The sequence below is a fragment of the Sander vitreus genome, chromosome 9, assembly GCF_031162955.1.
Source record: "Sander vitreus isolate 19-12246 chromosome 9, sanVit1, whole genome shotgun sequence".
Classification (NCBI taxonomy): Eukaryota; Metazoa; Chordata; class Actinopteri; order Perciformes; family Percidae; genus Sander; species Sander vitreus.
In genome coordinates this window covers 20,581,290-20,607,127 of record NC_135863.1, presented here as the reverse complement: position 1 = coordinate 20,607,127, position 25,838 = coordinate 20,581,290, and the positions used below count along the sequence as shown (strand labels likewise).

At 41.0% G+C, this 25,838-nt stretch overlaps 3 protein-coding genes across 8 annotated transcripts in view; all 3 read right to left on the bottom strand.

The window, feature by feature from the left end:
• ell (elongation factor RNA polymerase II) overlaps positions 1–10,915 on the bottom strand; it is a 32,631-nt gene extending 21,716 nt beyond the window's left edge. Inside the window, exon 1 of the mRNA XM_078259181.1 lies at positions 10,736–10,915. Coding sequence (XP_078115307.1) covers positions 10,736–10,870 — 135 coding nt within the window. The 5' untranslated portion in view covers positions 10,871–10,915. The remainder of the gene's footprint in view (positions 1–10,735) is intronic.
• Positions 10,916–11,739: 824 nt separating this feature from the next.
• Positions 11,740–20,256, bottom strand: fkbp8 (FKBP prolyl isomerase 8). Of its 2 annotated transcripts, none has more exons than XM_078259179.1 (9): positions 20,149–20,256; positions 19,097–19,362; positions 18,372–18,541; positions 18,125–18,213; positions 16,393–16,613; positions 15,445–15,617; positions 15,279–15,356; positions 13,513–13,653; positions 11,740–13,242 (listed from the first exon to the last, which is right to left on the bottom strand). In XM_078259179.1, the coding sequence occupies exons 2-9, from the start codon at positions 19,350–19,352 to the stop codon at positions 13,156–13,158; spliced, it is 1,215 nt and encodes a 404-aa protein (XP_078115305.1). In that variant the 5' UTR covers positions 19,353–19,362; positions 20,149–20,256; the 3' UTR covers positions 11,740–13,155. The 2 variants fall into 2 exon arrangements, with proteins under 2 accessions (XP_078115305.1, XP_078115306.1); XM_078259180.1 differs by lacking the exon at positions 20,149–20,256 and adding an exon at positions 19,824–20,142.
• A 2,706-nt stretch (positions 20,257–22,962) lies between these two features.
• Positions 22,963–25,838, bottom strand: part of ssbp4 (single stranded DNA binding protein 4) — an 88,302-nt gene continuing 85,426 nt past the window's right edge. For 2 of the 5 annotated variants that reach the window (XM_078259175.1, XM_078259176.1), the window contains one exon: positions 22,963–24,385. In XM_078259175.1, the coding sequence (XP_078115301.1) occupies positions 24,356–24,385 (30 nt within the window). In that variant the 3' untranslated portion in view covers positions 22,963–24,355. The remainder of the gene's footprint in view (positions 24,386–25,838) is intronic. The other 3 variants (XM_078259174.1, XM_078259178.1, XM_078259177.1) reach the window with 2 other exon arrangements.

Genomic DNA, 25,838 nt, shown 5'->3' with positions numbered 1-25,838 from the left:
AAAAAGTCATATTGCGATTTACAATACCGCGATTGCGATACTGCTATCACGAGTTTACTTAATTATCAAGAGGTCAGTGACTCGAGTCTGTTCGGTGCCGTCGTCCGTCCGAGGTGCCGTCGTCCGTCCGAGGAGCCGTCGGCCTTCATTTGGGCCGACCCGACATGCTCAGTCGGAGACAGGGCAGACGGGACTCGCCCAGGAAATGGCGAGCAGATGAGCCTCTCAAAATCTGACGAAAATCTTTTAAACTGACCTTTGTTGATCTGAAATGAAAACAGATTCAGCAACTGCATGGCCTATTTCTCGCTTAAATATGAGATTGTATTCTGAACAAACCGCCATGACAGTCTGGCTGTACAATACAATACAGAGACGCGCCGCCTGCTGCTATGGGAGACTCGACCCTGCGGCAAAGGGCCGCAGGTCGGAGTCGAACCCGCGGCCGCTGCGTCGACGAGTAAACCTCTATATATGTGCGCCTGCTCTACCAACTGATCTAACCCGGCCACATAAACGATGACATTTAAGATGGGTGTAATATAATAACTAGTGATTAAGTTAAGAAATATACTTTGTACAACCTCTTCTTAAAGTCTGCATGCGCCTCTACACTTAACTACTCGCACCTGTGCGACCTGCAAATTCTTTTAATTTATTTTTTTTTTTTTTTTTATCTAAAGTTGAAAAACGAGGAGGGAGCTAGTCTGCCAATGTGTGTGAGAGGGGGAGGGTCTGTGAGTCGTTAGTCAACAGCATCTACACTCGCTTGTGTGTCTCGCTTTTGTGGCGTCACACTCGGGGGTTAAAGTGGGCCGATTCAGAAATGGGTTCTAGCACCTTAGATTATTAAGTAAATTAATCTAATCTTTTATACATCAGTGTTTCCAGTTTGTTTAAAATAATGGCAAATATCACTAGAGCGAGTGAGAGAGGGATGGGGATTAGCTTCGGAGCAAGTACCGACTCTAGAGGCATAGTGGAAGAAACAAAGGGTCTCTCCTGTGCTTTCTGATCATGATTGGAAAGGGGGGGGAGGGTGTCTTTTGAACCACCCCCCCTCGTCTACGGGCCTGCTGACTACCATGTTGGGCATGTCAGAGATTGAAGACCGTGAACTTTGGAATAGCAATTCACCTTGCATACCCTAAACTAATCAAATTAGGCCTAGAGTCATACAAAAGAAGAACGTCACATTCTCATTTACCTTGCCAACAGTAGAATATTGTTCAACTTTGTCCTGAGCTCTGAACACTCAGAGCCTATCTAGGAGCACCACACCTTTCATGGAGCCACGCTTTCTGGTATAGCCCTGCAATGTTTACCACAGTACCCGTTTTAGCACTCCCACCCTCAGCCCCTCTGCCCCCTCCCCCATCCCAGCAGTGCTAACATAGTGCTACCCTCAGCCTGTTCGTTTGAATGGGCTGCTGACATGTCACTATTCTCTGGGACCTGAGCCCAGAACGTTCCACAGAGCTAACCTTAGGGACAGAGTACGGGTCCTGACCATGGGTCGATGACAAGGCTGTGGATGTTCTCACACGCTGCCAACCAGCAAAAGAATGGGGATCAGCTGGACATAGCATGGACTTGCAGCCAAGCAGCCTGTGATAAAACTGAACTGATGACAATGTTGTTCAAGGGGGAAATTGTTGGGTCTTTTGTAAATCATAGAGTGTGGTCTAGACCTAGTCTAGCTGTAAAGTGCCCTGGACAACTCCTGTTGTGATTTACATTTCCTTGTAGTATTAAAGCAAATGTTGATAAAAATTACAGCAACATGGACCTCAGCAAAAGAAATTGTGTGCCTGGCTTTCACATTTTAACTATAAACTGCTGTTAGAATCGATGGGCCCCATCTTGCACCCGACGCAGCGCAAAGTCCAACGCAAGTGTCTTTACTAGTTTAAGAACGACACAGTTGTCAATTTCCCATCCAGCGCCCACATCGTTTAAATAGCAAATGCACCTGCGGCCATCTTTGCGCCCATGGGCGTGCTGGTCTTACAGGGAGGTGTGTTCAGGTGAATTCTTGGCGTATTGCTATCTTGAAGCAGCGGGAATTGATCGCGCCATTGACCAACAAACACCTGGTCTGAAGTCAATAACGCAGCATTTCATTGTTATTTTAACTGCGAATTAGTAAAATGCGCCTAGGCTCGTGCACGGCGTGCGCACACTATGCTTGTCACACACAAAATACAAATATTACGGTGCAAATCCGCCATCATAATAGCAATGCGCCAAGGTACAAACGCGCCTGGCTTTTAAAGGGAATGGGAGATGACACTCCTTTTAATCAGCATGTACACTTCATGGCCCAACATCAGCCACACAAATTATATCTAACATTAGACCTGCAAGTTTTATTGGGTATAAGATTTGCCACCTTCGCCATAATCCCCCTGAAAACATACTGGAAACAAGCCCAAGGCTTTCAACTGGCCCATTAACAATAAATGACAAGACAATAATGTGTTAGCAGGGTTTGAATTTACTTTTTAAAATGTAAATGGAGTTTGTTTCTACAAGAAACTGGGCACAATTCATGGAAAATTACCAGGTATAGACCAAGTGTACGCACGCACGCACAGCAGAACATTCTACTCTTGTCTCTCAGGTTGCAGTGCCAAATGATTCTTTGTTTTGTAGTAGATGCACACAGGAATAGCCATGTCTAAATCCCTATGGGTATGGCTTTGGCACCCAAATTGTCAGGTGTTTAGTTGCATCACTGGCACACTGATGAGATGGTCCACCGGTCTAGGATTTCAGAGGGGGAAAGAGCACTTTGTCACTGCAAGGCTGAAATGGTACTGGGTGTCCCTACTTTTAATTCGCAATGTGCATGCATCATTGCTGATTATGTCCTGTGTAAAAACATGGTGTACTAGTCTACTCCTTTAAAATATCTTTGTGAAATGAGTGTTTGAAGAAACACTCTAGCAAATAGGCTTAATTGGACCTACTTATTGGTGTATTTACTCTAATTGGCTCTTTAATGCTTGGGAAAACAAAAGAAAAAAAAAAAAGAAAAAAACTTTAAAGCTTTTAGTGTTCTCCATCTCATGAATGGTGTCTGAGCTACCTTTGATCTGGTGCTTGAAATGGGAGCGCAATCTTCATATGGTGGTGTGCACCATTTCTTTGTTGTAGGAATAGGATCAGTAAATGTAGAGCCTGACACACTCACATTACACTATTTCAACTTTAACATTTGCAAACGATTTCAGGCAATTTTATTTTCAACAACATTTTCTGTCCATAAAAAAAAAAAACAACAGGAAAGAAGTTTTGCTTGTTCACATTTTTGCTACACAACACCTGAGCATGTTTGTTTGTCCAAACTGCAACACCGATTGACCCACCCTGGAGAGCTCAATTTAGTGTGAACGCACCATTATATTTCACTTGGATGTATCGCTACTGAACTTAACACTTGTTTCAAAACAGTAAAAAAAAAAAAGCACAAAAGTTGGGTATTGCGTCAATGTAGTATCAACGTACCAGTAGCCTCCTCACAAAAGAGACATTTAGCAGAAAACTAAAGTGAGCATAACATGTCTGGGTTCTCGGCAGTAAGTTGGACTCGTTTCAGAGAGACTGAACTCTCCTTTCGTGAGAGTTGGCCTCCGCCAGGGCTGCGCTTTGTCACCAATCCTGTTTGTAGTATTTATGGACAGGATATCGAGGCGTAGTCGGGGTGGAGAGGGGTTGCAGTTCGGTGGGCTGGGGATCTCATCGCTGCTTTTTGCAGATGATGTGGTCCTGATGGCATCATCGGCCTGTGACCTTCAGCACTCACTGGATCGGTTCGCAGCCGAGCGAAGCGGCTGGGATGAGGATCAGCACCTCTGAATCTGAGGCCATGGTTCTCAGCAGGAAACCGATGGAGTGCCTTCTCCAGGTAGGGAATGAGTCCTTACCCCCAAGTGAAGAAGTTCAGGTACCTTGGGGTCTTGTTTGCGAATGAGGGGACAATGGAGCGGGAGATTGGTCGGAGAATCGGCGCAGCGGGTGGGGTATTACATTCTATTTATCGCACTGTTGTGACGAAAAGAGAGCTGAGCCAGAAGGCAAAGCTCTCAATCTACCGGTCAGTTTTCGTTCCTACCCTCACCTATGGTCATGAAGGCTGGGTCATGAAGGCTGGGTCATGACCGAAATAACAATATCCAGGGTACAAGCGGCCGAAATGGGTTTCCTCAGGAGGGTAGCTGGCGTCTCCCTTAGAGATAGGGTGAGAAGCTCAGTCATCCGTGATTAGCTCGGAGTAGAGCCGCTGCTCCTTCGCGTCGAAAGGAGCCAGTTGAGGTGGTTCGGGCATCTGGTAAGGATGCCCCCTGGGTGCCTCTCTAGGGAGGTGTTCCAGGTACGTCCAGCTGGGAGGAGGCCCCGGGGGAAGACCCAGGACTAGATGGAGGGATTATATCTCCAACCTAGCCTGGGAACGCCTCGGGATCCCCCAGTCGGAGCTGGTTAATGTGGCTCGGGAAAGGGAAGTTTGGGATCCCCTGCAGGAGCTGCTATCCCCGCGACCCGACCCCGGATAAGCGGACGAAGATGGATGGATGGATGGATGAATGAATGAATGGATGGATGGATGGATGGATGTCTTGGCAGTGTGTTTAAATGAACGATGTGTGGCTTTCATCTGTGGCCGTAGTGCAAGGCAGATCAGTTGAGGTAAACTGCCAAAAATCACAGTTTCGTGGCGGATCTCCACACACCATTAATCTAAAAACACACTGCCCACACAATGATGATACAGAGCTGGATTAAAATCAGCAAAGTCCCTATAAATTTGTCATAAACTTCTTCTTAAAACAATCTTAAACTTGACTTAAACTCACTGGGGTATTGTAGACGTATCCTGATGGGGCTAAAAGTTCCACTAATGGCAAAAAAGTTGGTTTTTATATTATATTTAACATTCCAACAATCTATTTATTAGTTTATATTAAAGGTATCTGACATTAAGAAAGGCATCTACACTAGTAAAGACAGACACTTTGAGAAGGTAAGCATGGTTGTTCAGAGTCAATGGTATCTCTGGCTCATTACCTTAGTACTGCTACCTAAATATGTCTGTGCAGGACTTTGCCTTTTTTTGCAGCATGCCATGCTATCAAGCTTTCCTACTAAATTAAACTACTGATAACTGATGGTTATGTCTGTCTTCTATAGGTGTATGGTAAGTTTTCTCGTAGGCTTGGACATGGGAAATTTAGTTTTCTTAATGCGATTACCATGTAAAATGAAGTGTCTGACAAGAACTACAAAAGGAGAGATTGAATTGCATTAGAAAATAAAAAGGAGGAATCTCCTTTCATAATCAGTCTTTTTATATACTGAGAAGCAGACATTGACTTAGCAGAGATTCCTTCAAGGTTTGGCCTAATTCAAGTTGGCTGAATTGATTCAGCAACCTTTCAGACATAAATAAATAAATGCCCAGACACAAGTCTGGGCATTTATTCATTGTTACTCCCCTACTGAGTGATATAACATCCTTCAAGTGATGAAGGCTATGTGCATGCAATACTTATATGTACATAGCATCTGAAAAACACTGTTTAGTAATAATATGTAGCCTACATACTACATAATATTTCATGACAATTTGTACTGGTCAAATTGAGAGCCATTAGATGCAAACTCTAGTCAAATATAATTTCAGCTATCTGGCATACATGGAGGGAGAGACGAAGCGCGGGGAGAAAAGGAAGAAACGTGCATGACGGTAAACAAAACATCATGCATCAACACAGAGCTACATTACATCAACAGAAAATAGTTTCGGCGTTCCGTTACATTATGTGGAAGGCTATCCACAGAAGTTCGCTGTAAACATGAATTTCATTAAAAACATAACAAAATGCTATGACTTTTCCAAAATCTTTCAAGGATTCTACTAATTGCATAACTTATATTCATTATCCAAGTTTTCCATGAAGCCTGCTGCATTGACTGGCTGATTGGAAAAGACATAGCAGGTCAGAGACTCTGTCCTGTGTGCAGTGACATCAGGTTGACATGGTCACTTGTGGCAAACCCTGCCACAGGACAAACGAACACCATGACATTTAGAGACATATTTGGCCTTAGTGGTTATGGTCACCTCTTGCAGTGTCCCATGATCTGCTGAAACGGGGGAGTCAGCATTCCTTAAATAACCAAAGCACTGGCACATGCTGACCAGCGTCGAGCAACAAAATCCCCTCCCGGTCTCCATTACTTCCCATACCACTCCCATAGGGGTCGAGACAGGAGGTGGATTGCAGCAAAGCGCAAGAACAAAACTGACTTGGTGTAAACTGACCTCCATAGCAAAGCCTATAGTGTGTCAACACAAGTACCTAACTGAGGATGGATGATCTGCACAAAAACCTCTTGCAGACTTTTTTTTTTTTTTTTTTTTTTAAATAAACTCATTCATCCACGTTTGATCCATGAAAACACACATTCCGGTAATGAAACGCATTTATCTGGTGAAGAAACCAGAGTGCAAGGTGTGTAAATAAGAGGATCCACTCATAATGCCACCAGTCCCTCTTTTCTGTGACGACAACGTAGAAAGCTCATCCAACAAGACTGAGGATATCCCCCCCACGTAGAGACTCAGTTCAATGCCATACGACATATTTCACATTTCATTCCCATAAACACAAATGATTTCCTGAAAACACTTGGGAGCAACTCAACAATTCTCTATCCTGGTGTTGCCCCAATATAATTTGACAAGCGTGACATGTTTATCGTTGCCTTGTCTACCTGGACTACCTACCACAGCAGGCATCTTGTCCATCACCAAACCAGCAGGTTTTATTTTAACGGCTTATTGTCAAAAATACTGAACTGCATCATTATATTCGTTCCAGGACTTGACTTATAAATCCAACACAGAACAAACTGCCAAACACAAGATGGGTGCCACTACTATGATGTGTGTCCTTAAGAATGTAAATTCATAATCCCCCGTTTATCTCATCACAAGACAAAAAAGGTGCAACTTGGCCGACAAAAAATGTAACATTCAAATGGGACTACTCATCTCTCACCAGTGTAATACTGCAGTGCCAGCACACACAATTTATTGTCACTTCATATGCAAGCTTTCCTGGACTGCCTGTGAATTTTCATTTTAGCTTAGTATTTTTAGTTCAGTGCTTAAGCTTTTATTTCTGTGGGCTTTCTATTTTGTAAATTTTGAAACACGCAATAAGGAAAATGAAAACTCGGAGTACTACTGAATCAAATCGTTTAAAAAACACGTGTTTTCCAATACAGTGCTGTAACAACAGTTAGGCTATCCAGAGACATAATTATACTTTTTTTCTGTACTCTCCATAACCTTCAGCTTGGTGAAGTCAAGTAGCCTTACTCATTTCCTTGCTCATGTCGCAGCTGGTAAAAAAAAAAAAGAAGGAAAAGTACGTGTCTGGGCTGCCAGTCCCACAGCAGGAGCTCGAGTTCACTGTCCTCAAACGGACCAACAGAGGAACCAGCTGACAGTCACGTCTCATACAGGAAGCAGTCAATAACACACTGCACTATTGGTGCTTGATGACTGCTGTTGCACAACACACTTACAGAAACTTAAGCTTACCTGAATTAGCTTTGCATCTGGACTAACATTTAGGAATGGGTTTGCTTAGCGTCTTATTCTCCTGCAATGTAGAGGAATGATGCGACGTTACAATGACACAATTAAGAGTTTAACTGTTCCAGCTGTAGACATGACAGGGTCTACTCTTTAGCAATGCGATTATGCCTGGAACAGCCTGGGTTTGGATTTTTAGCTTCCTTATAATAATAGCAGGTGCCTGCCAGTGTTGACACATTTCCCAGTCAAACAATAGCTAAATCAGGGTCATAAACATTACCAGCTTTTTTAATCACACCACAACTTTTATATTGAAAAAAAAAAAAAAAAAGGCGCGTTATTCTGCTCTCTTCCTCTTCCAAGTTCCCAGCTCACCCCTGCTGTTTGATGCCAGCCAGTGTTTGAATTATGAGAAAGCCGGAGGAGCTCAGCTCCCCTAAAAGATACCAGAAAGCAATTTAAGCTCAAGATTTTTTGGTGGTGTAGTACGTGTTAAAAATTAGCCCTTAATTTTTTTATTATTATTATTATTATTATTATTATTATTATTATTATTATAATAATAATAATAATAATAATAATAAGACATTCAAACCCCTACAGGGGTTACTGTAAGAGAAACAAGCTAACTCTCTCTACCAAGGCACAGGAGTTGCTAATCTAAATTGGTCTGAATAACTTGGAAACAACTGAACATTGCATATATATAGCTTGAATTTTTCACACGGAGCCTGTTTATTTTTTAATTTTTTATTTAGCCTAGGGTAGATATTTCCTGACCTCATGTGAAAACAAAGAAAAACATTGACACAAGCAAATAATGAGTCCAAAAGCTCGTATTGATGTCATCATGTAACAAAATGTGATGCAAAACATTTGTGGCAGCTAAGGTGTAACATCCACAAAAATGGTGCAGTATATGCTTGTCTCAACCTACTGCTCTGAACCTTCACCACAAACCAAACACCCACAGCTATACCATTGTCAACATTGGAATTATTCAATAGCCTCGATCTGTTCAAACTATGAGTAAGGGGTTTAACTCAAATGACAGGGGAAAGGTGATAAGGTAAGCATACAGTGAGCAATACAGCTTTAGTGGGTAGCGAGCGAATCCGCAAGTCTGTACAAGAGGCAATCGTCAATAAAAAGGTGCATCTTAAATGTAAAACATGATTCCAAATTGCCCGTTTCGTCATCCATGTATCAGCCAACTGCACCAACAATAAGCCCAGCAGACAGAATCCCTGTTTATGATGTGCGAATCAATTCTTAAAACGTGTATTACTGAACATATTTTGAATATAAAACTGCATGACTTTATGGACGTGCAACAATGGTGCTAAAAATGTGAAGCAGTGTTCTACTCCTCAAGGAAACCCCTGCCAATATCAACTCCACAGAGCCAAAGATACGCGAGAAAAATCGCACGTATCGTCATGCCTCCTTATGACAAATAACTTATTCTCAATCACAAGCACTATGAATGAAAGGCTGTGGTAAATCTTGTGACTATATATGCTTTTCTGTGTCTTAGCCAAAATAAGAATCCAATTTTATCTTGATATTAGCCCTGTAAGCTGACAGAAAGTTGAACTACTTTGCATTAAAAAAAAAGGATGACATTTTTTTTTTCTAATCAAGGCTAAATTTGGGGTACAAGCCAAAAAGTGAAAAAAAGCTATCCTGAATCAACAGCAATGCAAGCTGGATGCAGCACTACAAATATCCCTAGTTGCATGCTGCATGTTTCAGACAACAACATTAGGCTACTTCTTTTATTTTGATATTTCAAAAGCACAAAACAGTTTAGCAAAGATCACAACTTTTATTTATTGCAATAATGTGCAATCACCCAAACGGACTACATATCTAAAGAACAAAAGGGCCCTTAACACTTGCCAGTGTAACTACTGTAGCTACAATTACAATATCTTAAAGAGTTGAGGTTTTGCCCCAATATATTCTGTGTGCCACGATTTGGTTTAATCAACAATCTTCCTACAACTAGTTTCCACCCAATTACGTCTTACATTGGTATTGTTCCGACTAATCAGTTGCAGTCCTGCTGTACACAGACACTGAAGCTGGAGATACTGTAACGCCCTTTCATCCTGACCTGCCAGGCTTTCCCTGTCAAATATTTATAGAAGCTGAAACGTTAGATGGCCAACATCAGACGTACAGCTCTCTACACAAGAAGCAGCAGCAGAAGAGCCATTTCAGACACCAATCCTTGAAATCAACCTCTCATTGATTTTAAAACTACTGCTGACAAGAAAATGTATTAGCTGCAATGTTAAATAACTTTGACGCACTTCTAATGCTGTCAAGTGAACATGAGCTTTTAATGGCAGTGAGGGGGTTGGGAAAGGAGATAGCCATCTTTCGCGTGAATACTGGTACTTTTCCAAATTACTCACCATGTTGTCATTAATTACTCAACCAATGCAACGCTTTCTTTAAAAGTTAAAAACCGGAAGAAGAAGAAAACAGTAACAAAAACAAGTAATCAAGAAGACAGGGCTTATATATCCAACGGGAACGTTAGCGGTTAACATTATGTGTGGGCAGCTGCTGGCTAGTTTAGCTAGAAAGGTTTGCCAGATTTTTTTCTGACAGCTAAACAAACTTTCTGGAAACGTCTTTACACGCAGTAGAAGTTGCTCTGTGTTTTTAGCTGACATTCTTTAAACGTTAGACTTTCTGGTAAGGCAAGTTATCAACAACACCAAGCCAAAACTGTTGCGCCACTTCAACAAACACCCAATGAAATGAAACTAACGTTACTCAGTCTCCAGCAGTAACGTTACTGAGCAGCGAGCTTGATAAATGACCGAGCACGGTGTTCAACAGTCGGTCTGGGTGTAGCGTTAGCTACAAAACGTCGAACAGCTACTTAACATCCAGCACCAGTTAGCCTGACCAGTCAAGAGATATTGATCTCTAAACTAGACACTTATCAAGACAAACTAGCCAGCCTCAACCAGCCTGCTGTGGCTGTGTGTATCGCAGCATGAAGGCAGCAGCAGACAGTGAGGACTGACCTCACACTGTCTGTCACAGCCGCCGAGACAGACTTCAAACGTAAACCAAAATGTCACGGAACCGAAAATTATCATTTACCTTGCTGCTCTGATAGCCTTCAAACGCTCGCAGTGCGCTGTCAGTGAGTTTAACGTGAAAGACGGATACATTGCTACCGTTGCTCACTCTTCCACAGGACAGTCCGTAGCACTGCTCCTCCTTCAGCGCCGCCATCTTGCTACCGTTCCCACCACGCGCACAGACGCACTCTGTCGTAAACCGAGAACTCCCGTTGCTTTTCAATGAATATTCAATGACCAGGTCCCTGAGCAGTAACGAAGCCCTATATAGTCACATGTGTAATATAACTTAACTACATTTACACTATAGCATACATATTATGATGTAATATATTTTATGTATAATATTTATAATATTTTAGACAAACTATTGTTGAGTAGTCGCTGCTATTAATACTATAATATCGACTTCTAATAAATGTACAACTAACTCAGATCAACGCTTGAATCATTTATATTTATAATAGTATTGCATTTTTGTAATTTTTATGTTATAGTTATCAATGTGTGAGAAACAAAATACATTCTACCCAGCATTTAAGAATGGGCATTGCACACTCAGTGAAGCGTAGGAAGTGGGAAGCGATTGGTCATCTGATTGCGTCAGCGAAACGTCAATGTCTCAGAAAAAAAACACCAGGTTTGGAATATCCAGAACATCTGGGAATGTCCAGCTGTAAAAAAAAAAAATACAAACGATAAATGTAAATACTGAATATTTAAGTTATCTTGTTTGTCTTAAAAACAGCGTGATTGTTCTAATACAGTTGCTGAACAAATATGACATTTTAATGTAAATTTGTCTAGTACAGACATTACCGATCAGCACTGGTATTTCTCAATCCTCCAAAGCCAGTTATATAAAGGCATAAATGCCACAGATCAGTCTGTGATCACTGACCAGGCACAATACATGGAATCAGTCCAGAACTGGAAATAGTTAAAAAGCACTGAATACCTTGTCGTCATCACTAATGCTTACACTGGCAGAAATTGTGATACCATACAAAAAGGAAACTGTAGTTTGATAACAGACACATTTTTTATTATGATGAATATAAAATTAACAAATATATGGAATGCCGGGAACTTTCACAACCACTTAATAAGTTACCAACTAAAGAGTTTATGCAACTTTTGGCTCTGTAGGTCTACCATCTACTCTGAAGAAGCCACAGATTCAGCGGTGACATTAACTAACTTAAAAGCAATGATCAAAAACAGTGGAATTAACACCCAAAGCAACATAATTTAAGGAAAGCTTCACAGGCAATAAAATGTAGGGACAAAAAAAAATTAAAAATACACACCCAACATTGTACTTGAAGGGTCATCCTTCAACATTTGGTCTTAATCATCAAAAATTGAGGTATAATTGACTGAAAAATAAGTTCTCATTTATTATTCATAGCCACATCACTTAGAAACTCAATGTACCATTTGCTGTCCTTGTTTTAAAAGGTAATAACTGCAGCTTTATTAACAAGAAATTAGTAATTTAACAAAAGTTGACAATAGTTAATCTACTTCAGCTGCTGCTTTAATGTATGTACTGTATACACAAGTGACCAAGAATATTGAGCCCCCCATGATTCATGTTATTATTTTTGTTCATTGCTGTTGACAGTTTGCTGTATTTTATTTAACTGCATTATTTTGTGAAGTGTTTCTTATATTCTTTTCATGAGGTAAATACCTTTCAATTTGATATCACAACAAACTCCAGCCTCAATACACACCATAGAACTGACTCAACAGTCTCAACAAAAACTGACTGTTGTATTGTATTGCATGACATTGTACAGGTGTTCCTATTTTTCTGGTCACTTAGCGTATGAGTTGAGTCTATAGAAAGGGTGTGAGAGCTAGCACACAAGCCAGCTATACTTTGCCAACGTGTGGACTTCAAATAATAGAGCATCTGCATTACATTATTCTCTCTCGGATTACATTAGTCTCTCTTGGATAGGACATATTAATTTAACTGCACAATCTGAAGCTTTAAAACTATAGCATTACAAAGGACCATATCACGATTCTATTATTAGTAGGAAAAATATTCTTAAATAGCTCCTATCTGAATCTACGGTAAATTATTTTACATTTCGATTCTCTAATAATCAATTTGCAACATTAACTACCAAAGACAAAAACAATGGCAGCAAAAGAAAACAGTGTCTGGCAACGTGACAGATATGCATAAACCTACACGTTTATAAGGTTGGAAATACAGTTCCCATATGCAAATCTTGATGTTTTATTAATTGTCACATATAGTTCTCAAACATAGCAGAGAAAGGAGAGTGACAGCGAAGAGGCAACTGACCGACATTTCCACCCCCCCCCCCTTCGACAAAAAGGTGAGAAGTCACTGCCAGATGTGCTTCTATGTTTAGGCTCACGTTGCAGGGGCTTGGTCAGGCTCATCACAGGCTTGGTTCAATTTCTAGCAGCTATGACAACGGATAATGCTACACCGCCAATGGCTACTGCAGTGGCACCGAAAAGCCACTTCCAGCTAAGACCCTAAGGTGCAAAAGAGAAGAGAAGGGATGTTTAGTAGGTTGAGTTATATCATGACAGTCAAAAGCTCAAAGCAACATATTCATCCGACTTAAAATACTGATACAAAACTGACACTCCTTGTTTATTACCACACAAAGGCTCTTTTGATGATCACATACCTATCACTGTAAACAAAATTTATGTAAGTGCATGATGGACACAAATCCAAACTGTATTCTAACCCAAAACATTCAAACCGATTTTTTGTTGTTGTCAGGGAATGATGCTCACCCATGAAGACTTGGCCCGGTGTTTCTGTGAACTGCTGCCACTACTAGCAGGGTTACCCAGCATCTTCTTATACATGGCCTGCTCTGCTCCTCTCTGCTCCGAGTTCTTCTTCACCAGCTTGGAGAGCTCTGCATGGATTGTCTATGCAGAGGAGACAGGCCAAATAGGTGTTGCAAACTCCAGTTCACCATTCCAACCCCCCCCTTTACTCTACCAACCCAGCTATTCTAACATGAGGGGAACAAAGTCTTCCTACTGTATAACAACCCAAGACTGATTTCCTCGTTAATGGGAATGTATCGGGATGACAATACCCTTACATGAACAGACGCCACAGGTGGTCTGGAAAGCATTAAAAATGACATGAAATGAAGGCTTTTCAAAAGATCATTTTTTAACTGTGACCATGATGGATGGATGAAGCATCGATTAAACACTTACAAAATGAAATGCTGGAAAAAAATGTGTGCTGTTCTTTGTCGTCTTACAAGAAAGCGCCGACTTGCATCACAAGCCTGACATTTAGCTCACACGTACACACAATTCCAGGATATGGGTTCAATTATTGTTCCAACATTGTCTCAGATCTGAGTCACTTCACTGCTCTTAAAACTGGTGAGTGACTAAGCAAACCAATGCTTTCAAAGACAACCAAAATGTTCATGCATTGTAAATGCACTTCAGAAAGACTGATGGAGCGCCATTACATACAGTACGAGTTTACAGCAATGTTCACGTAATAGTGATATTTGATGTCAGTCTACCTTTAAAGACATTTGCGGAGAGTAAAGTCTCTACTCTGAGACTTTGTCTCTTCCTATCTAATGCTAAAAGCGAGCAGATCCATTTACAGAACAATGTTTGAGCAGTTGACAACACTATTGTGCAATCAGCCACCCACAAAAATGGCAGGTCACTGACATGTCCCCAGGGCAAGGACATGTAAAATTCTGTCCAAACTGGAACTGTCAAGCCTAAATGTCATGTCAAAGAGTAAGCAAACCACAGACTAACAAAATCTTCTATTATCAATTTGGTATCAAATGGTAGAACATGAGGTAATTTTCATTATTATAGCACTAAGAGGTGAGTCCATGTTAATATTAAAAGTACTAATCTCGCACCAGTTTAAAAATGTGTTTTGACACAGAGACATCATTGCAAACATGCTATGTATCGACACATAGGCAAATGGCCTGACAGTGCAATCTAAAACATGCATCTTTTTTGATTTCAGATATGAAAAGATTCCGGACTACACACAGCAATCCACCTAAGATTTACTATTACAGAATGTAATAGTACATTATATTTACACTGAGCGTGCTGCATGAAAAGCTTAAGTGGCGGCCATGCCATGTGCTGTTTGACAGATTGGTGTAGGACTCAAGTGGGGGATTCTGGGCATGAGTACCACGCTACAGCAGCTCACAGCGAATCCAAGAAGCCCACGCACTGAGCTGAGTTCTGTCCTGGCCTTGTGTAGCCAAAGAACAACATATACCCAACTGTATAAGCAGGAGAACAGGAACAGTGGCTAGGTATTAGATATGGCTGGGGGTGCAGGGCAAACCTATTTAAGGCAACAACATGAAAACAGATCCTGTGAAATGATGAATCAGCAGTCCACCTGACTTTGCGCTACAAACTCAGTGGTTTGATATCTCATCCAATGGCGCCATCTCCTGGTCATAGGAATGAACTGCGGTTTCTCTATCCTAAAAGCTGTGTTTTACCAAAAACTAATGTGAAGAGGCCAAAAGTACCTTGTTGCTTGGTTCCAACTTCAGTGCCTTCCTCAAAGTTTGAATGGCTTCTGTGTATTCACCTTGCAAGGCTAGTACCTTGAGGGAAAACATAAGAGTTTAAAAAAACAATTGATCACAGACAAATAGGGAAAGCGAAAGAAAAAAAAAAAGAAGCAATGTGTACCTTTCCCATGCGGAAAAGAGCTTTTATGTTGTCTGGCTGGTGTTCCAGTGCCGAGACACAAGACTTAAGTGCTGCATTATAGTGGTCCAGTTTCAGCTGAGAAGCAGCCATGTTGTTTAAACACTTCACTCTCACATCCATCAGCTCATTCTCCTCTTCAGGACTTATGTCAACTGCAGCAAAAGAAACCACAACATAAACAAACAGTTCAAAACCAGTTTAAAAAATAAAATAAAAAGTAGCATGTCCATCCGTGCATCATTAAAATGTTTTGTAAAACATCAGTTCAATCTATTCCCTGCTTATCACCATCTAAGAAGGGCCACATTAGTTTTTACACGTTGAGAAAAACGCACCTCTTGTTTTGGGGGTAAATCCAAAAATGTCATGATCAAAGTAAGCATCAACTCTTTGAGTGCCATACTCCCCCACCTGTTAGATACCCCAAAGCACAATGCTAAGTGACAGCAAACCTTTTTTCCCTAACAGTGCGTTGCATTTGTACTCGGAAGTCAGATTTTCCGAGGTCAAAGTCGGAAACACGCCCCCTGACCTCGGATTTCCGAGCTCGAAACTTGGACAACCACAGAGTACCCCGAGATAAAAATCCAACATGGCTGCTCCGTTGTGAAAGCTGTAGTAACATTCAGTTAGAAGCACTTCCGTCTCATTTGTGTCTCACTAATTCAGTTGTACAGACAGTGTTGTCCATCTTCTATCTGTGGACATGTTGCTACGCTGTTTGTATGCACAAAAAAACAGCGTAATGCGATGTTATAAACTGGCATTGCTAACAATGGCTAACCTGGCTAGAGCTAATGAAAACTTGTAAATGGAACGCATTCAACTCGGGTGTGACGTCATGTCATTCCCAGCTTTGGCTTCCAAGTTCTAAGGTAAATGGAACTCACTAAAAGCCCCGACTTCACTCCCTGGCATACATCTGACCTTTAGAACTAGACTCTGTTATCTGCAGGGCAATGCTGTATGAATTCACAGCAAAAGCGTAGTCCCCACGCTGGTAATGAACATTGCCCCTCTCTCTCTTATGGATGGCCAGGGCAATCCTTTCTGCAGGGGGCAGCAGCTCCAGGTCTGGGGCATCAATAGCTTCCAGCAGTTCCACTTCTAGGGACAGCTCAGCGTTGGGGGGAACCTCTGGTTCAAGACTGGAAAGATGAAGAAACGCCAAATTCAGGAGTTACAAAAATAAGAGAAATCAATCACTAGATTACACACAAGGGACTTTTTAACAATCACATCCCAATGAAAGTGTGTCCATTTTAAGTCCCATTTTGTTCAAATTAGTTTGTGAATAAATAGTTGTATGGACGATGAAACTACACCAAACACACCAACTACCCAAAAACAAAGACAAGAAAATACGTAGCAGTGACCACAATTTGATCTAAAGAGCCGACTTGTTGACCATCCCGTCGGAGAAACAGCTGATTGTTGCGCACCATTTTCTCGCTCTCTTCACGGAGAAACAGCTGATCAACGATCTACTAGCATAAGTTTAACAGAGCTCAATCTATTTTAATTTATATATTATATATATATATATATTAATTATAAATGAATATATATAATAGTAGTTCTGAAAGTTAAGTTGCACAACTTAAGGTCATGTTTATGTATGTTTAATGTATGCCTTAGTGTGAGGTTGATGTCATTTCAGAAAATGTTTTCTTTAAACATTTTACAATGTAATATGGCACTTAAATGTACTTCATAGGTTTAAATGTGCTTCATAGTTTTTTGAGAGATGATATTGTAAGCAATGTAGGCAACAAAAATGTTGCTTTTTCCGAAAATGTAACCAAACTATTGTTTATTATTGCTCTTCAATAAAACTAAAGTATTTCTTAAACGATTACTCGATTAATCGATGGAATAATCGGTAGAATACTCGATTACTAAAATAATCGATAGCTGCAGCCCTAGTCAAATGGATCTGTACTGTAAGTCTCGCCAAAATGCAACCTTTTTGTGAATGTACCCGAGTCAAACTTTTGTTTAAAAGCATAATTAGGACGGAAGCGCCACTTCTTTTCGCCACAAATTTACCGTATTCTCGTTTTCCGGTCAAATAGCCTTTTGAATGGGAGAGCTAGGGGCACTACTATGATCACATCAAAATCACTATTTTTAAAACACTAAGAAGACTCAACGCAACATGAAACTTTGCTCGAAGTATCACCAGGGGCTCTACACATTAACGAAAGCATTGACAACATTGTTTGTGTACCCAGTACACTTAGAGTTTACTAAAAAGAAAGGTTTTGAACGACTTACACTTGACATTTCCTCCTATGGAGTCCGTTCATTCGCATTCGGAGATGGACTCTTTTTGACTGGCGAGATGGTAGCGACCGGAACAACTGCTAAAGTAAGTCGAGTTCATGTGTAGAGCCCCTGGCGATACTTCGAGCAAAGTTTCATGTTGTGTCGAGTCTTCTTAGTGTTTTAAAAATAGTGATTTTGATGCGATCATAGTAGTGCCCCTAGCTCTCCCATTCAAAAGGCCATTTGACCCGAAAAACGAGAACACGGTACATTTTAAAAGTGGCGCTTCCGTCCTAAATATGCTTTTAAACGAAAGTTTGACTCGCTTACATTCACAAAAAGACCCTAGGTTGTATTTTGGCGAGAGTTACGCTTTAAAGCACGCCCCTACCTCCCCCGGGAACCATATGCGTATTTTGCGTCAGCCTGGATGAGGGCCTTCTCTCCCATTTCCATGAGCTGCACTGTGAGATCCAGAGCCTGAAAGGAGAAAATCACATTGCAATAAGATACTCATAACAACAAAACAAACTACTGCCAGTAGGATAAAGCAAAGTATGCATAACCTGTTGTGAGACTGAGAAATCACTTTATTTTGTCTTTCCCATTTTGAGAAGTACTGTATGTCAAATTGTTACCTGGATGACATCCCCATCTCCAAGAGTGAAGGAGAGGTAAGGCTGCTCCTCTACAAGTGTTCCGTCCGTCAGGTATGTTTTAAGATGAATCTTTACATTTTGTCCTTTCTGTGGCCGACTGTCTTGCCCTTCCCCTGCCTCCAGGACTTTTTTCTTTAGCTGGTTATTACCTGGAGACAAACACAGTCATATTCATTTTAGTCAGTTACAGCACTGATCACTGGGGATCACAACACGTTAAGGGGGCTGGTCATCAATACTACCTTATTAAAAGCTCCTATGACATGCTGCTTTTTGGATGCTTTTATATAGGCCTTAGTGGTCTCCTAATACTGTATCTGACCAAGTGCCATGCTTCGCTTGTTTGCAAGCCATGATGTCTCTCTCTTTCTCATTGGCGGGCCAAATTCTATGGGCGGGCAAAGCAGAGAAAGGGGAGGTAACCTTGCTCCTTATGACGTCATATAGGGAAGATTCCAGATTGGCCCATCTGAGCTTTAATTTTCTCAAAGGCAGAGCAGGATACCCAGGGCTCGGTTTACACCCATCGCCATTTCTAGCCACTAGGGGACCATAGGCAGGCTGGGGGAACTCATATTAATGTTAAAAAACCTCATAAAGTGAAATGTTCATGCCATGGGACCTTTAAATGCTAAAACACCGTCTACATTAATATATACTGTTATAGTCTTACATGTTACTACCATTTGGCATTTGTTACATACCTAATACATCCAGCCATTCTTCCACTTGACGTGGAGGGTCTGAATCTGTGTCAGCATTTTTTTCAGACTCATCTGTGTTTTTCCCCTTCCCGCCCCCGGCATCCTCCAGAGGAGGGGGGTCGTCGTCAATGTCTTCTTCATCTAAAACCTCAAAGTCTTCCCCGCTGTCCAGCAACGAGGTTTGTCCATTCTTCTTCACTGATGGCGCACTGTCATGGCTATCAGAAGCGTCCATAGTCTCCTCTTTTTCAGTCATTGGTAGAATACTATGAGAAAGAAGGTTAACAACTTTAGTTCTTAACGGTTTGTCCCAAAACCGGAGTACGAATTAAAATCCACCTTGTGTTGTCCTTCGGGTCCCCGGGACCCATTCAATTTATTTGACGTTTTTGCATTGGCCTGGCGTTGAGCTTTGGGTCCCCCGGTGACCGTGTACTATGTGATGTCATTTCACGTGAACTGGCACGGGGGGGGGTCCTAGAGACCCGTGCTGCGGTCGAACGCGTTTGGACAGGCTAATACAAATGTAAATAAACTAACCAAGTCCCCATGACACGAAGGACAATACAAGGGTTAAAGATACATCCGCTGCTATTACATCAGTGACCGTGCTAACACAGCATCAAAAATAAAAACGACTGCTATCCAAAACCGTCCAGGACTGATTCGCGTATTATTATAATGAATTAACACATTTACAACATGGTCACAATTAGCTACAACTCACCTGTTAACTGCTAGCTACAACAGTAACGTTAGCCAAGCTAGCCTCACGTTTCCAGAAGTTTCTGACAAGTTATCCTACAGCAGCTACCTCTTCAAGCGGCTAGCAGCAGTAACGTTAATGCTAACAGACTATTGCCGAGGAAGTTGACAATAGCAAACTAGCATTTAGCTAGCTGTAATCTCGCTAGGTAGCTAATGTTAGTACCGTTAAACATCAAGTCGCAGTTTTTATCCTGTCTTGCAATGAACCCCTGCTGTCATTGACTTCAGATCAGTTACAGTGTCATATGTGATAAATCCGTTTATCAAAATAAACTGCACATTACCTTCAAACACTAGCTAGCTATCTGCACAGGCTTGTTTTGGTCCTGCTCAATCTCCTCCAGTTTACAATGATGAAGTCAGTTTGCTGTTGGGCAACAAGAGACCAGCGGGACCCTTATCTGTTGCTCTGGTGTTGCTGAATATACAACATCAAACTGACTTCGTTGCGGTCGCTAGTTCATCCCAACAAGCTGCTTCCTGTTAACCTTGCGCTCATGTACTATGGGGGCCTTTCATGGTTTTATTATACATCCATGCATATTAATGTTTAACCTCATAGGCATCCCAAAGACTGCACTTATTCATAATAACGTATTAATTCGTTGTTTTTTTTTAAACTAAAGTGTCCACGTCTGTATTAACTCATCTTCTATCCAAAGCATATAAAACAAATGTATTTGTCTGATTGTGATCCGCTGCGGATTCATGAGTTGCTATTTATAATTCAGAAATCGAAGAGAAATATAACTGTATATTTTTCTAAGTCCTTTTAAAGCACATACGTAGAACCATGTCATCAGCATTCAATGACTGTTATCTCACATAAATGGCATTACTGCAATTGATGTAGCTGGGTGTACACAGCAGGACTTTATAATTCGGTGGTGTCTTGCTTCGGCTATTTGGAGCTCTGACAAGCTGTGTGCAAATTCAGAATTGGTGGCAAAAATGATGATATATCTTTTTGAAAGGTGTGTGCAGAGTTTAAGGCCAAAAAACCAATGCGTAGATTATAGAGCAGTGACACGTTTAAAAAAAGTCCTTTTAAGTTAACCCCTATATGTCTTTGCCAGAAATTAAATTTGCCTTACATATCATGCAGGTTCATTAAATCAGAGAGCAGTATTGAATCGAGAAGTCATTTGAGTCATCCTATGTAGCTTATAGACAATAATAATTTACCTTTACAAACTGAAAAACACCATTTTGTTTTAAAAGATTAACATGATTTACAAACAAGGCTTAAATGATCCTTTCCTACACACTTCCTTCAGTGTAACTTCTCTTTGCGTACTGCATTAGATAACGGCTGAAAGCTAAATGGGAGCTTAGAGGAAGAGATTCAAACAACAAGGAAAAATCAAAGGACATTTATTATTGATGCATTTTTTCTTTTTTGATAAGCAAATTATCTGTTTTTCTTTCAGTCTAAAGAAACTTTACAATATAAAGAAACATACAAAGAACATCTGTATTACCTACACAAGACACCTAAGTCCCTAAGACAAGATTCTGAACTATCCTACCATGAAAATACAAAGCAAACCCAAGAGACAGACTGCTTCATATCGAATACTGCCGTGTCATCAGAAAGGACCATGAATGGTACAGGAGAATCATTTATATCTCATTCCCTTGAATCCCCACCCCTCCCCGACTCAACATAACCACCCCAACCGACCAGCAAATCTTCCTAATGGTACAGTATTATACATCACAATAGAAGTACAGAGATGGCCAACGATCGATATACACAGAGGACTGAGAGAGGATCAGTGAGAGAGCTTCAATCTATACAACGCTTTAACAGGAGCGAATAGCAAAGCACACAGTTGCTTTTTGATCTATTCTTAAATTTAAAATGAGGTTCTCTTAAGTATTTTTACCTTTTTAAAAGTTCTTAAATTGATAAAAATCCTTCATATTAAAAACTGCAATAAGAGGCCACATGTTTCTTGTGAGAAGATGCCCTTTGGAAAAATGATTCAAATGATTATTCAAAGCCAATAGTAACATTAAACTGAAACATATAAGGAGACGAGGGCAGAGTGAGGACCCCACAGCTTGTTTGCTTCTATCTGTCCTGTCCTCTCTCTGTCCTATCTTCCACTCAAAAGTATTTAGCATACAGTCTGCATTTATTGTGTTACTGTATTCTATACATTTTTATGGAAATTTAGCCACATGAGCCAAATAGTCAGCGCATCCTTTCTCTATGAAAAACACGGACAGATTTATTTATAATTTACTTTTAGCTGTATTCATTGGTAGTGACTGACATATCAAAACATGTCAATGATATCAAAATGCATTATACAGTATTTACAAAAAAGGAAATGAAAGAAGGGGGTGGGGGAGATGTTTTGGGGGGTGAGGGAGGGATGGGATTGGAGGAAAGGATGGAGGTGTGTGTCACTACATTGGAGAAACACTGGAGAGTGTTTCCCAGGCCGCTGACAGCCAAATCCTGGAGATGTCCCTATTGAATAGGCACACTCTGTTCACATTGATATCAGAAAATTGATAAGTACGTCGCCATCACCCGTAGAGGCTCCAATGGTTGTTTAGTTATTGTTGGTTTGAACACAGCCATGTTGAAGTGCTGCAGTGTGATGCCATGAGAGATAATGTATCCCTTTGAAACAGTGACAGAGTTGATCAGGCCAAGAGTACATAACATACAGAAAGAAACAAATTAAATAGCGTAATATGTTAACTATGCTTTTCTTTGTGTGCAGATTCTATGGGCTTTCATATTCTCAGTTGAATACATTTAAAATAAAAACAATCTGCTAAAAACAATCCACAAAAATGGAAATATATCCATTACAAAAGTGTCCCATTATTCTTCCTCTTCTTTAGACCGATGCGGCTGCATGGTCTGCTAACCCCGAGGTGCATCACTCTGCTCCCATCATCAGCGCTGCTGCAGCCTCCCAGTACTCCGGATCCATTATCCCGTACATATGGGACTCGCTGAGGGTCAATGGGAGGAGCTCCAAGGAGACATTTTACGTTATTTAGCCTGTCTTGTCTGGGTTAAGAAAGTGGATCGATCATACAGGATCTGTGAGTTCACCCCAAACTTGAAAAAAAAGCAGGCTTCCCGAGTGTATCTGAGGTCCCACAATATCTCTCAGTCCAAAAAGGAGACATTGGCGAGAGACCAGAATGAATCCTGGGAGGAAAACAGTGCCACTTGGAGTCCACAGTGAAGTTGAAATCAAACAAAGTGACGGAGGGGAAGGAACCACGTTTTAGGATTCACAGACAAATTGTAAATAACAAATAATAAAAACAACCACAATACAAGCTAAATATGTTGTATTTACAGACAAGACCAAATGCAGAGAAGAGGTGCTCTCTCGCTCTTATGACTGAATGAGAACTGGCACCTCAGAGCCATTCCCATGCAATAATAGCTAGATAGCTAGATGATCATTCAGGTGCATCAGCAGACACTTCGTACCAGAAAACAGCAGTGCTTTGAGAAAGCCTCTGTATAATCTGTACGGATAGTTTTAGCTGACGCCTCGGCACAAACTACTTCATTAAAAGGTGAAGACTTTGAATGTTTATGCAAATGATGCTACAAACATTTAGATGGCAAAGACTGGAGCTACAAGTTCCCAAGAAGTTTTGAGGAGAGGTTTGTGAAGTGAGACCGGCTGTGACAAAAAAAAACAACCAAAAACAAGACAAACATCAAATAACCTAAAATCATGTAAACAGAAATCATTGTGCATTTTTCGAGGGTGTGCTTATTCTGTCATTGTTGATGCTGCTGCTGAGATAAAAATGTGCCCTTTACAGGAAATCATAACTACATTAGTAGAATAATATCAATTATGAAAATTATAACAATAATATTACCATCAACAACAAAAACACAAACCCTAAAATAACATTATCAGTTCTTTTAAAAAAAATTTTTTTTTTTAATGATCATTCCTGACACAGGAGTTTTTGAATGAGGGTTTTCGGCCCCTGTCAGTCAACAACTGCGTGCCCTCATAAATTATAATCAGCGTGATATAATGGAGTGGTGGTAGATGCAGCGGGGCATCTTGTTTGGGCTTGAATGCCACCCATGAGGGCAGGTTTTGGGGTTTTTGGAGAGACAGGCTTGGAGCAGTTTCGGGCTCTTACTGTCCTAGGGCCTGTATGGAGGCCCGGCAGGTGAAGAAGAAGCCGAGAGGAGACCCTTCCTGTTGCTTGGAGGCCTTTTCATGTTCTTAAACCCATTTTACAGGCGTTGGGATGAGGGGCCTTGAGGGGAGTCCTGCTTTCCAGGTGCATCCCCAGGGGCTGTGTGGCACAGCACACCGTCCACCAGGAGGAGGTAGGAAGTGAGGGAGGGAGGGAGGGAGGGAGGGAGGGAGGAGGGCAATGCAAGACGCACCAGGGCGGATGGGAGAGGGAGATTGGGATAAGGGGAGATGAAAAAGAAATAAAATAAAATAAAAGATAAAATAAAATAAAAAAGAATCACACACTCATCGTCATGTTGGGTGAATACTGTAAAGAGAGAAAAAAGAGAGATGGGGGGGGGGAGAAAAGATAAGCCAAAAACTATATTAAACTTGTTGTTCTACCCAGTTCCAGATGAAAGCAATACAACTAACTAAACTAATGCCATGTCCAGGACACCAGCCTCTTGCAGCATACATTACACATAACCATTAACCCTTTCTTAGTCAGTAAACAAGCAGCAAGCAAAGCAGAGTCCAGCCCAAGGAGAAAATGTTAGGGAATTTCAGAACACAGTGAAGATACTGTAGTAAAATGTCAGTCTTACATTCATCACTATATGACAATCTCTCCATGCATCAGAGAAAACATATGATGTGGTTCTTTCCCATGCTTGCGTTTGTGCATGCTGTGTGTTTGTGTGGGGTAAAGCTGGGAAACTGAGTACAACATAAAGGAGCGATTATCGGTTCGAATTAGAGCCAGGGGCCGGTTTCACAAAGTTATTTTAGACTTGTCTTTAGAGTAAGGAAAGTCTTCATTTTGCATTTAGATTCCTCTAATATGAGTTAGACAGTCTGACTGACATAAAACTCATGTTTCCATGGTAACAATCAGTGATGCCTGCTGACAGGTGGCACCAAATGACCAAAATAAAAAAGGAAACGTGGCTCACAATTTGTGGTTTGTTAACAGCGTTATGGGCTGAGTAATGAGAAGGGAAATTGTTTTTACAAACCTCAGTAACCCGTTGCAGATATACCGCAGTGAGGACATCATAAATCATTTTCATCTATCCAAGGAAACTATCCTGAGCCTGACTGATGAGTTAGCAAAGCACTGATTGAGCTCTGTCGTGTTAGGAAGCCACAGCGTCTAAGCTCAGCCACATGTCTGCACTGTGCTGAGATTTATCAGAAGTTTAGTGTTCCACTCATTGCTAAATTTTCTCTGTAAAACGTCCTCATAACTGTTGGAGGCGAAAATTTTCTGCCGGAGTGAACGGAGCTGTGTGGTTTGATGTGGTTGCTCGGTCAGCCATGTTTTCGTTAGTTTGATGTAGGGCTGTGCAATTCATCGAATTTTAATCACGATTACAATTTTGGCTCCTAAAAAAAGCAAAAAAAAAAAAAAAAAAAAAATCACAAAAACTACATAATCAAGAAAAACAATTATTTTGCACATTACGTTTTGGAAGTAAACTCACTACACACTATTTTGTCTTTGTTCTGAATGAAAAAAAAAGTTCAAATGGGGAAGTACTAAGGGAAACCAGTTTTAGGTGTTTTCACAGTTTGATTTGTTTCACTGTTTTATTTTTAAAGATGAATTTTTTTTGTGGGCATGTTTAGGCCTTTAATTTTGACAGGACAGCTTAGACTTGAAAGGCGAGACAGAGGGGGAATGACTAGAGAAAAGGACCGCAGGTTGAAACCGAACCCGCGGCCGCTGCGTCGAGGTCTGAGCCTCTGTATATGGGCACGCGCTCTACCAGGTGAGC